General features: G+C 43.4%; 1 protein-coding gene across 1 annotated transcript in view; it reads left to right on the top strand.

Moving 5' to 3' along the window:
- LOC111867726 overlaps window positions 1–13292 on the top strand; it is a gene marked incomplete at its 5' end in the record, with an annotated part of 591832 nt that overhangs the window by 244832 nt on the left and 333708 nt on the right. The window contains 1 exon segment of the mRNA XM_033752792.1: window positions 10580–10636. Within this exon segment, the coding sequence (XP_033608683.1) occupies window positions 10580–10636 (57 nt within the window).

The following is a 13292-nucleotide window of genomic DNA, read 5'->3' on the forward strand; positions in this document are numbered from 1 at the left end:
TTCGCAACTTCGGTGGTAAACAGAATGGTTATCTTCATGTCCTGAGCATGTTAACTCTTGTGTAAGGACCCTCTCGCCGATCACAGTGGCCGTGCGTTCTAAGGCATGAACCGACTTCACTCGCTCGAACGCTGGAATCTTGGTTTCGAGTCCCATTTGCGGTACGAATATCTGTCTGCATTTATTGTGTTTGTGTTGTTCTGTGTAGGTAGCAGCCTTGCGATGGGCTGATCCCCCGTCCAGTGAGTCCTATCGACTGTCTAAGATTAAGAGACGAAGCGTTTCTCGGATGCCTTATGCTCCAAGTGGGAGCAACAGGAATAGATGTGGCCACGCCATAGCTCAAGCGGTTAGTCGCTGGTTTCCTACCGCGGCGGCCCGGATTCGATCCCGGGTATGGTCAAGTGGAATTTGTGGTGGACAGAGTGGCGATGGGTCGGATTTTCTCCGAGTACTTCGGTTTCCCGTGCCAATCTTCATTCCACCAAATTCTCCATCATCATAATCACCCGGGGCAGGATACAATAGGCCAATCAAAGGCCGCCGTGCCGAGTGGACCCAGCTGGACTCCACCCCCCACAAAGCGAATTAAAAGAATTAAACAGGGATAGATAGATAGATAGATAGATAGATAGATAGATAGATAGATAGATATAATAAAGATGTTCACTTATTCCCTAATTTTAGTATTTATTTGGTCCCTTTGTAGCCTTGTACACTCCTCAAAGTTTTCATTTCTGGAGTTTTAGTTCATGTTTCCTGTTTTTTGTTATATTCCAAATTCCGGAGATGTATGCAGGTGCCACCATTACTTTATAGAACATTATGTATATCTTTTCTTATCTCGTTATTCAGTGTTCTTGTGACGTCAGTTATATACTTTATTTACGTACTTACTGAACAGCACAAAAGTCAATTATAAAGTAGCCACGAGCACTATCCACTATCGTGACGGTACCGCGGACACGGAAAGCACAGCTTCCTCTATTCTTGCGTGACCTAGGAACGGACTGTTTACCAACAATGTCTTCGCGGGAACTTTTTTACTAGCACGTTGCCTAGCAATGAGTGTACGTGTAACAAAATGTATATATACACATTGTGGTATGTAGACCCGTTGATAGACAACTACCACGAAACAACTAGGTAATGGCCGTTACTAGGCAACGGCCCGTAAACAACGGAATAGCGATATTTTCTGGGGGGTTCTTGCCGATATGTTATAAGCAGGACAGTTAGTGAGAGTTGAGCCGAGTTAGCTGGTTTGTGAGTGACCGAGTTAGTGAGTTCATTAGGGAACTGCTGAGGTTCAAACGTTGTGAGCTGTTGCTGTGAGAAGCTGGTAGCCGAGGCCGGCGATAATTTGGGAACCCAGAGGAAGAGGAACGTCCGCCGTTGAAATGCGCTGCCGAGCAACGGCTAATGAAGACTAATGAAAATTCCTGGTACAAATTTCTGTTAGAGGCTGAGTCGACCACAGGGATCCTAATAATGCCCTCTGCTTACATCTTTACTGGCTGGCGGGTTTTTCACAGCTGACTAACCTCTTAGACTTGGACCGCGCCATAGCTTAAGCGGTTAGTCGCTGGCTTCCCACCTCGGCGGCCCGGGTTCAATCCCGGGTCTGGTCAAGTGGGATTTGTGGTGGACAAAGTTGCGCTGGGGCAGGTTTTCTCCTAGTATTTCGGTTTCCCATGCCAGTCTTCATTCCACCAATTGCTCCACAATCACCCTCACCTATCATCTGGGGCTGGTATAATAGGCCAGAAGTGGCCGCAGTTCAGGGAACTAGTCCCACCCCAATAGCAATAAAAAACCCCTCTAGTCTTGTCCCTCTTATAACCCCCTCAGCAAGGACCGGATAGAAAATACCGATTCTCATTGTTATAATTCAGTTGTTGCTTGTTAGGAATTTGTTGCCTAGCAGCGGCCGTTGTTTATAAAGTTATTGCTTAGCAGTGGGTCTTCATGCTACAGTAATAATAGTAATAGTCGTCATTATCGTCGAAATGTGCCTTAGTCGCACACCGTGAAGAAGTGTGTGGCTGGAGGTGAAGCTTAACCTCTGCAGTAGACGGAGATCAGTGTTCCGTCACCCGTCCCCTCCCACCCACCCGTGTAGCAGCCTCCTTTGTATAGGAGGAGGCTGAGCCGCTCTGGACGCTTTGATGAGGAGAAAAATAAACGACGACGTTGACGATAATGATAACACAAAGTAACAATAAGTTCTCATCTCCTGTCATCCGTAGTAATCTCTCATGCACATATTAAATCACATTGTTACGATACTGGCGTTGCTAGAAGTATAGTCATAGCTACATAAATGTAGCTACAGATACAGCAGATAGTTTTACTTTTGTACATCGTTGTCTCGGTAGGGCCTCGGGTCTTGTCATTCCTCCCCTAAATATGTTGATCCCTCTAGGGTAGTTAGAGGCTTGCAACGAACCTTTATGTGCTCTTCACGAAATATTAGGTTCGTCTTATTAGAACGAGTGAGATGGACGGGACACAGAGCATCCGTAGGTTGTAGGTTGAAGAATCTGAGGGAAGAAACCCATTTGGGACACAATTATGTTAAAATGTACTGCTGAAGAAATAGGGTCTGATACTGTGGATTAGATTGGTATAGCTCAGACTATAGGTTAGTGGTGGGCTGTGGTAAACACGGCACTTATATACCGGTTTCATGAGAATTGTATACTTTCTTAAACGTTCAAGTGACTAGTCACTTAGAATTACACTGCTCCGTGGAATTCGTTATTTCATGAGTTTCTGGTATAGTCTAGCATGAATGGGGGAGAAGAGGAACGCATACAGGATATTGGTGGGAAAACCAGAATGAAAGAGACCACTAGGAAGACCAAAATGTAGGCGGGTGGATAATATTAAAATGGATCTTAGGATGATATGGACTGAATCGATCTGGCTCAGAATTGGGACCAGTGGAGGGCTCTTGTGAACACGGTAATGAACCTTCTGGTCCAATATAGTGCTGGGAAGTTCTTGAGTAGCTGCACAACTGGCTGCTTCTCGAGAAGGTCTCAGTTCCATGAAGTTAGTTACTGGTATGGTCTGGTCTTGCCCAGAAATCGTTTTCTAGAGCAGGAAGAAGCCTGAACGAAAGTCGAGATGCAAAGTTATTCTCGCCGTCTGAATAGAAACGTTGGGCCTGTTGATTGATTCTAAAACATGACTGCCCATAACCGCCATGTTGGAGCTCTAACACAGGTGGCAGTTCAAGTTTTGTCCCTGTTATGGCCTAAAATTCAGGCCCCTGTGTTTAATTGCAGTTTGCAATATAACAGTTGACCCTGGAAGTGTTTAACTTCTTAATTTAGATAAATAAAATGTCTATCTGTATTAAATTGCTCAATTAAAACATCCCTGTTTAACGCTTTCAAGTCTGAAGTTCACCTAAGTAGGATTTATAGGATTATTTAGAAAATCGTTTCCTATCTCGAGAACACACTGAATTTCCATTACAAAGATCACCCTGTAAGTGCTGGTGAAAAGAAAAGGCTCGCCCCCCCAAATTGCTTTTTTTTTTATTTGCGAATCATACAGCTCCATAAATACACCTTGAGGGTAATGTATAGGGTTCTTGGACGTTACAGTAGGTGGTATATATATAGTAACTATTGGCGCTTTAAAGGATTAAGAAGTTTTGCTTCTCTGCTGTCATCACGGTAATCAGTTTCACTTACTGATTCTGTGCTTGCGTCCTGCTGCTATTCGAATCCATGTTGCTGTTTTAGGCAAGGAATTTAATAGAATATTGTGTTTACGTTATTTAAGTAAGGAAAGAGCTGTCTGAAAGGAGTTGAAAAGACAAGATGCGACTATTATCAGATTGAGATGAACGTTACCTTCATTCTAAGCGACCTCCGTAGTCTAGAGGTAATGTTCCCACCTCATGACTCGTAGTACGCGGGTTCAAATACCCGGCGGAGGTCGTCGAATTTTTAAGGGCGGAAAAATTTCAGGGAACAAGTCCTCCGAGGGGAACTTTAAGCCGTGGGTCCCGTGTCGTAGCTTTACGGCACGTAAAAGAACCTCATACCTCCAAAGGAGGTCACTGAGAAAAATTGCGGACGTTTCCCGCCCGACAGGAGTCTCTAATACCTCCGGTAGATGGGGGAAGCATTATTGATACTTCTCAGCCAGTAGAGAGCCGGTCTCGCTGGCTGGGTGGGACTGATGGTAAGCACCAATACGGGTAGGATATAGAGGCTGGTAGAAATCATAGAGGGAAGCACTATGGACCACTACAGGTCTAAGTGCATGGGGAAACCCACCCTCTCTAATAACTAACTAACTAACTACCTACCTTCATTCTATTCATACGGCCTGCTATTTTCAACTTAATGACTGCTACATAGCTATGGCTCTACAGTCCTTTGTTGAATCGTGGCTTCCTTTTTCAGTTTCTTAATCTATACACGGTAGGACTCCTTGGTCGGGGGATCAGCCTGTCGCAAGGCCGCTACCTGTACACAGGAGAACACAAACAATAAACACACGCAGAGAGCCATGTCTCGAGTGAGACTGGAGCGTACGATCCCAGCGTCCGAGCGAGCGAAGGCGGTTCATGCCTTAGACCGCGCGGCCACCGGTATAGGCAAAGCAGTGACTACCGTAAGGGAATGTAAATTGTGTTTCAGAACTAAGTGGGTAATCAGGTGAGTAGAAAAACCTGGCCCCAAGAGTTGTGTCCATTGCGTTCCGTGCCAAAAATGTAAATAAAATATTGAAAATTTGAAAATGAAAATGCTGCACTGTTACCTTTGTTTGGGGAGGAATAATGTCTTACGTTTTTTAGATAAGAGTTCTGACGAGTGCTTACGGAAGTGGCAATTAAATTGAGCAAAAGAGAAAATTACTTTTTCTGCCGGATTTGAAAAAAAAAATGATTTTTGTAATTGTCAAGGTATTTTGTAGAGGCAAAATCTCTTTTAATTGTTGACCGTTGTCATTTATAGAATTCTCTCCAAAGATTCCACAAACGTTTGCTTTTTGGACTTCAAGAAGCATTCGTTCGGGTAACCCATCCCATGGTATAGAGCAGGCCTATATTATATGGAAGAAGATGCCCAGCACATGAGATAAAAGCAGCGCAAAATCTGTATTTCGACAAAGAAAATTGTGATTGGTGTGAATGAACGACGAGCACAAGAAACTAAATTCAGCCGAGAAGTAAAACAGTGATTAGCCACTCCACAGCACTGTTTAACATACATTTGGTTGATATTGTACAAGTGTGGAGGTTAAAGTTGGGAACAGGTAATTAAGTATACTGATGCTTTCAGATGACCTGGTTTTAATAAAGCTATCCCTGCAACAGGACGTGGAGGCCTTTAGGGATGTGAGACGTCGAGGCTTCCACATTTTCTAGACAGTCGGCTCATAGATGGCGGCAAGGTTGTCAGCCTTACGCGCCGGCCGCCCTTTACCCCCAGGAAGGTTCCCGGTACTCATTTCTGTTAGAGGCTGAGTCTACCCCAGGGCCATAGTGCGGCTGGATTGATTAGGTCAACTGAAAAAAATCCACCTTATCGGGAATCGAACCTGCAACCTTCCGGCTTGTAACATAGTGCCTCAACTAGCTACGCGACCTCCTGCCCCCCTCCACTGGTTTTAATATTTCAAAGAGACTACAAAGAGCAGTGTTCCAATTTACGAAATTAGCAGAAATTACAACATGAAAATATCAGCAAGGAAGACAAAAATATTTGCATTTCGTGGAAAGTATCCGATCTCAACACAAACTGTGATCATGACAATGCCACTGAATTCACTTTAAATTCCGAGGCGAGGATGTGACGTACAAAGTGGATCAGGATATAAACCAGAAAACTAAAAAAGAAAAAGAAATTCAGGCTGTTTGTGGAACATTTAGCCGATCACTGTACGGGAAAACAAAACGAGACACGCTGCAAAGATTGTACACCTGTAGGGTTGTACCTGTCTTGCTGTATGGCAGTGAGGCATGCGCAGTGATGAGCATGGATGAAAGATTACACTCGCTCACGGTGCCCCACGGGGCGTGCCTGCTTGTTTGAGAACCGTTGGGCTGGGAATGTCAAACGCAAATGAAGAAAGTTGTTACAGTGTAAGATGGTGAATTCGTTTGTACGCATACCGTCGTTCGGAGGAGTAAGTACGTCCAAATCACTGGAAGTGGCTTCGTTAAGTATGTGTCCTGCTACTTAGTTGTCTTTCTCCTTATACGGCCATTTTTGGTCCTGATATCATATGCCATTGGTTTTCTCCCTGTACAACCATCTTCGGCCCTGCTATCATATGCCATTGGTCTTCTCCCTGTACAGCAATCTTCGGCCTTGTTATCATATGTCGAAATTCTTATATGCTGGATACGATTCCGGTCCTAAGGGCGAGGGAACACTAAGAATACTGGCAACCTCATCTTCCGAGAATTGTTATCAGACTGAGTTGAATGCGCGGAACTGACTTGAACAGCCCAAACTGAGGAAACAGCAATGCGAATGCAGTGCAGCTCGCGGGAGACTAAGAAACTCAACTCCCAGGCAACTGAACAAGTCAGTCTTCTCGCAGTTGCGTTGCAGTGTAGTTTCCTAGTTTTAACGCACTGCTGTGATCCATTTGCTTCTTCAGATGGCACGAAAGTTTGATGAAGGTGCTAATTTTGTTTTTGTGCAGTTAATTGTGCAAGAGCCTGGTATATATGACAAACGCCACGCAGACTATGCTAGGCTGGACAAAGTATATTTTGCTTGGGAAAGAATTTCTCATGAGTCTGGGATCCAGGTTAAGTTCTTTCGAAAGAGTATAAGCACCTGAGTGTAAATTATTGCAGAAGAACGGATGTACCCAATGTTTTCTTTTCCTAATGTTGTTTTTAAGGATCCTGTTGCATTAATATATAATTTATTTCACACATATATTTCCGTCTTAAATACAGCTTACTATCTAGTCCCCCTTCCTTCACACTACGTATTTCTGCCTTATACGGCCATCATCGGGTGTCTCCTGTCTTGCTAAAATTGTTGCACTGTATGTCAAAATTTCGTATCGCGTGTGAACGTGATATTTCTTGATTAAAATAAATTCACCTTAATTAAAATTGATAAAAGTAATTAACATTCCAGTGTTTTCCTTATGGTCGTCATAATTATGTTATTATCTGATATTGCAGAAGATAAGTGCACGAAATAAAAATTAAAATCACGCATTAAGTCGCACGAGATGACCTGAGCAACTAATCAAACATAATTTTCCTCAGCGTGCTTAATCGGTTACGTTTCTCGAAAGTTGGGGATGCTTTGCAGTTTCCAGTTTCTTTTCTCACTCATCAGCTGCTGTGACTGCGGAGCGTGGGATAGGTCGCAGCCGCCCAGCGAAGACATCACTCAGGTGCTTGGTGTTCTCGACTGGAAGTCATGAGCATTACCGCCGAGGCAACCTGCGCAGACTGAACCAACAGGTTCTGAATACATTTTACATGAGCAGTTGTACAGTTGAGGGAACTTTGGGCCTTATCGATCAGCCCGGTTGCCTGTTACGTTTATCTTATTAAATAGTAAACTAGCCTTAAACATTTATTAACGGGGTGGTGATAGCAACGGAAAACTCATGATGTAATAGTTATTGGTACGTAACTTCCCCGAGTAGGTACTTGGTAGTTCAAGAAAATCCCCTTTTGGTTCACTAACGGCCGTCGACATCTCATTCGATAAAGTGAAATGTGTTGTAGTGACGTAAAGTCGGGAATCAGCCTGATACACAAAGCGAAAAGTACCGCTCTAGAACAGAGAGCGCGAATTGTCGGCATACAAGCCACAGTTGTCAGTTAAACTACCGTGGGGCATTATAGTCGGACTAACGTAAATAATTAAATTTTTTGTAAGATTTGAGGCTTTCACGACTGTGACTATGAAGAAAGCAGTTTTCTGGGATTTGGCACCATGTATATGTGGTGTTAACCGACGTTTCGGAGGAACGTATCGCCTCCATCTTCNATTTCTTATATTTTTTCTTCTGCCCTGAAGATGGAGGCGATAAGTTCCTCCGAAACGTCGGTTAACACCCCATATACACGGTGCCAAATCCAAGAAGACTGCTTTCTTCGATTAAATTGTTGTATAATTGCGGTATATTCTTTCGTCATATATTTGTTTTTATTTCCATGCCTTTTATTCTTCCGTTTTCCCCACGTCCATTCTTATGTACTCAAGCTGCGCTTTGTTCACGTCCGTATTACAGTTCCCTTTCCTTATATCGTGGCAGTAGTGTGGCTCGTAATTCTGTCTGCATGTTAGCAGAGTTATTATTCACAGGTTTCACACACAGCTGTCTCATTAGATCTTTAGAATGAATCTCCATTCTTCATACATATCTGTGGCTAGGAACTTGTGGTATTCATTCCATTTAAAACTAAGAAATTTGCATGTAAGAACATTAGTAAAAAAGTAAAGTTGTCCCTGTGCTGAATTATTGAAGTACTACACGTTGATTGCGTATGGGGCAGTGGATGTATAGTTCCACATTTTCTTGATCTCGGCACCAGCTGGAGGTGAGTGGTCAGCTTCACGTCCCTGTCGCTTTATCCCCGGGAAAAGAACCCCCCACCCGGTACCCATTGGATAAGAAGCAGGGCGGACCCCAGAGCTGTGTTGGGCTGTGTTGTGTTTTTGTTCATTCCAGAGAAATTTCCGATGAAAAGTAATTCCAATATACGTCACTTTCATTGGCTGAGGAATTTAGTCGCTGACGGGGTAGTTCCAGTAGATGCGTGTGTGAACATCGGGCGAAGATTTGCTGCGGGCCTCGCCAGTACAGTTGTTCTTGGTTTCCGTTCCCGCCGGGACTCATGAACGAATATTCTTACATATTTCAATCTGAGGCCTCTTCGACTAGAGGAGGGGGTCTGACTACTACTCGACAACTCATGGTTCTTGGTTTCGGACCTCTCGGTATTCATGACCATGTTTTTCTGTTTCACGACTCTTAGCTCTTGTTATTTTCTGTAGGTCTGTGTGTCTGTGTATCGGTCGGGTAAGTTGCTGACCTCGTCAGCACAGTCATTCTTGGTTTGAAGTACCACGGGACTCATGATCATATATTACTACTCTAGGAGTCATGCAACTCTTCTCGTTTGTCTGATCAGTCCAGCAAATTGGTGCTGATCTTCGCCAACACAGTGAATGTTAGCTCTGAGTCCCACGGGGATCATGGCCATATTTGAATGTTTGTCGGCTCTGGGAGCCTTCAGACCACTCAACACCAATCCCGAGGGCGAACTGACAAGAAAACATCATGATGTGCGTACCAATAAGGCATATATTTCCTTCATAACTGCTGAAGCCTGAAGTTTGTGTGACTTAAACTTTCGATTTCCTACTTCACAGAAAACACACAGTGTCTCATTACAAAGATCAGTCGGCTAATGCTGTTAGGGAAACAATCGTTAATTTTTATAATCTCCTGTTCCCCAGCGTACACAGTGTAAAATTCAGAGGTTCCTAACGGTACATCAGGTGGTACACATTGTAACCACTGTTTTAACTGGATAAGTGGTTTTTATGCGACCGTCATTTTGACGCCTCGCGTTTTGCCCTGACCCCTGCCTGTTGCCTGAAGGATTGTCATTGTTAGGTCAGACATGATGGCGACAAGCTTTGTAACTAACTCCATGTAGCTGACCTTGCTTGAGAAGTTAATGCTTGATCAGCTAGTCCCAGCATTTTATGGAGCTCGTAGATTCAGTATCGTGTTCACGAGAGCTCGCCACTTATCTCTATTCTGAACCACATCAGTTCAGTCCGCATCCTCGAGAAGCATGTAGATCCATTTTAATATTTTCCTCTCATCTACGCGTATGTCTTCGTTTTGGTTTATTTACTTTCAGGTTTCCGCCCCAAAGCTTCGTAGGGTTCTCATCACTGATAATGCAAGCGAAAAGTAACGAGAGAGCTTTACTTTGTAAGATCTTCGTATTCTTTCATTATTTTTTATCGTAGTTTAACTGTTTGAAGGCGACGGTAGTAGCAAATTTGAATGTAATGTCCCGACATTCACCTGGAAATGTAAAGTGAAACGATATGAAACTTGTACAAGGATGACCGATGACCTGACTTAGATTCGAACCCTGATTCTTCCTAATAATGTTCTAGAGTAATGCCGTTGCACCACCTCCTTTGTGACAGTTTATTTAACGGTATATTTTTAACGACGCTCTCAGATTTGGAAAGGATACGAGCCGGATCTGTCGTATAATTGAGGTATCACCTTGGTAATATTTGTAAGGACTGAGTAAAACCACGAAACATGTCATACATGATATCCGGTCTCGAGACGGGCTTCCGTCTCCAAGCGGGACATCTTTGATCTTTACCATTTTTTTTTGCGGCATAGAGTTTGGGAGAAACTGAGTGATAACAGACGAGACAAACGGACTTTGGTGATTATATATAATTATTACGAACAGTATGGGATGGCATTTTCCGGGGGCGATGTTCTCCCACTGCCGTCAGTTAGCGCTGCTATTGTTAATTAATTTATCGCCCGTTAGCACTGACGGATGTTTGTTTTGTTGCAGAAGAGGAGTGGGGAGCGGATGGAAAATCCCGTGGGCCTCCGGGAACCGACCAATCAGGTGAGTTCGCTAATCGAGTTGTGTTACCATGTAATTTAATGTTTCACGTCTCCACATCTATATGTGTAAATCATGCCATTCATATGAGGGCTGTAGTTATGAGGCAATATATTGTGGCATGTAGACCCGTTGCTAGGCAACGACTACGAAATAAACAACTATACAACGGCCGTAACTAGGCAACGGCCCTTAAACAGCAACAGAGGGACGGTGTTTTCTCTGCGATCCGTTCTGAGATGTTACAAGCAGGACAAGTTAGAAGTTGCATTCAGTTAGTAGAGAGAGTTGGTTGGTGAGCTGATGAGTTAGACGACTGCTGTGCTTCAGTCGTGGTGAGCTCTTGTTGTGAGAAGCTGGTAGCCGAGGACGGGGACGGTTCGGTAAACTAGAAGAAGGGAAACGTCCACCGTTGGATGCCGTTACCACCCGATGGCCAGTGAAGACTGCAACAGACTGGGAAGACCTAGCGTGTCCTATAGTGATTTTTGACGTGTAATAACGAGTTGTATAAGTGTGCGGTAAATCCGATTGCCAATCTAACCCCCGTCTATAGTCACTAAAATTACGTGGCAGGATGTAGAGACTACACAGTCACAGTGCATGGAGCCAGTATGCTCTGCCTAGTGACTGAAGATTTTGACGAATTAAATGGAAACATTTATAAAATTAGACGTTATGCAAATAATGTTGCATTGAATGTTAATATTCATTGTTATTTCAGATAAATATACTGTCATATGTATGAGTGACTGTAGACGGGGTTTGGACTGGTAATCGGATTTATTGAACTATTATACAACTGTCACTGTTCTACACGCTTCACAAATCACTATAGGACATACTAGGTCTTTTCAGTCTGTTACAGTCTTCACTAGCCGTTGCTTGGCAGCGGCTTCCAACGGCGGACAGTCCGCTTTCTCTGGGTTCCCGAACTGTCCCCGGCCTCAACTGCCAGCTTCTCACAGCAACAGCTCACAACGACCGAACTTCAGCAGTTCTCTATCTAACTCACCCATTCACCAACCAACTCTTCAGTTCACTGACCTACTTACTCCTCACTTGTCCTGCTTGTAACATCGCGACATGGACCGCATAGAAAACACCACATCCCATTATTGTTGTATCCTCTTGTTGCCGTGGAATTGTTTCGTACGTGTTCGTTGGGGGAGCCGCTACCTAGCAACGGCTGTTGTATAGTTGCTTGTTGTTGCCTAGCAGCGGGTCTACGAGTACATGCCACAATACAAAGAATTAAACAGGGTAGGCTTATGTGTAAAGAAAGACAAAGCGATCAAGAAACCGCAATGACTGGACGTCACTGTTGAATGTTGAGAAAGCTGTACAACATAACTCCTCTGATGTGTTATCGGACACGTTCATGAGTAACAGGCTACCAGCAGTCACTTCTACGTTTCATTGATTCGTACATTCTTCAGTGGCTCTAGAGCCCTTTGTTGGGACCTGGCCTCCTCTTCAGTTTCCTATCTTTTTTACACAGTCGGTAGGACTCCTTGGGCGAGTGAGCAGCCCGTCGCAAGGCCTCTACCTACACACAGAACAACACAAACACGGAATAAACACACACACACAGACATCCATGCCTTTGAGTGGAATTCGAACCCACGATCCCAGTGTTCGAGCGAGCGAAGACAATTCATTCCTTAGACCACGAGGCCACTGCGACCGGCAGCTCTGTACATTTCACATAACTGAAATCCTGGGTTTTGATGATCGGCTCGTATTTTGAAAGAATATAACGTTTCGGAAACTGAAATTGTTTCTTCCCTCAGGTGAAAAGGTGGGGTGACACCTACTTAGTTGGGTCTGTTAGAAAGAGCAGAAATATTCTTTCAGAATACTGGGCGATAGAAAAGTTTAGAAGCTCTGTAACACAGAGTGCAATATACCATAAGCAGAAGCCTTCAGAATCGAATCATATTCACGTTTTTGTCAAAAATTCATCCTTGTAGTCGTTTTTACATGACAGCGACGTTTGCGTTCTTGTTACATGTCGGAGAGAGAAACCGCGTAAAATAAATGTTTGTTTTTCTGTAGATTCGATATAGAAATGAGGGTTACGTTCCTGACAGGATACATTTCAGTGATCAGCGTGGGATGTGCGATCCTTTGTTACTCGTATTTAGAACTGGAATAACATTGTAACAACAGAAAAGACGGTACTGCATTATGGATCTAAACACCGTTAATATCAAAGCCTGGAAATGGATAGAATAATCCGGCAGTTTCAACCACATCTCGTGCCTCTTCTTTCTAGTATCTTAATGTTGTCTTCTCTAGTATGAAAGATAAACATCGTCCAGTGTCATTGATAAATGTTTTCTCCTTTGTAATCTTTAATCCTTGACATGTTTTGGTCGGAGCGACCATCTTCAGAAGGACACATCAGTACATGCGGAAACTACGATTACACCGTGATTGGCCATTATAAATACATACATACATACAATGTATACATAGTATTACAGTGTGATGAATATAAAATCTTAGCCTTTAACAATTACAACGATGTACGTGAATTTATTAACATATTTATAAATTATTATAGTTTATTTATTTACAAGTGATGTTTAAAAAGTTTGCTAAATTCTAGAACCAATTTGGTTCGTGCCCTTTATACTGCCTCTCTTTAAAGGAA

The sequence above is a fragment of the Cryptotermes secundus genome, unplaced genomic scaffold, assembly GCF_002891405.2.
Source record: "Cryptotermes secundus unplaced genomic scaffold, Csec_1.0 scaffold80, whole genome shotgun sequence".
Classification (NCBI taxonomy): domain Eukaryota; kingdom Metazoa; phylum Arthropoda; class Insecta; order Blattodea; family Kalotermitidae; genus Cryptotermes; species Cryptotermes secundus.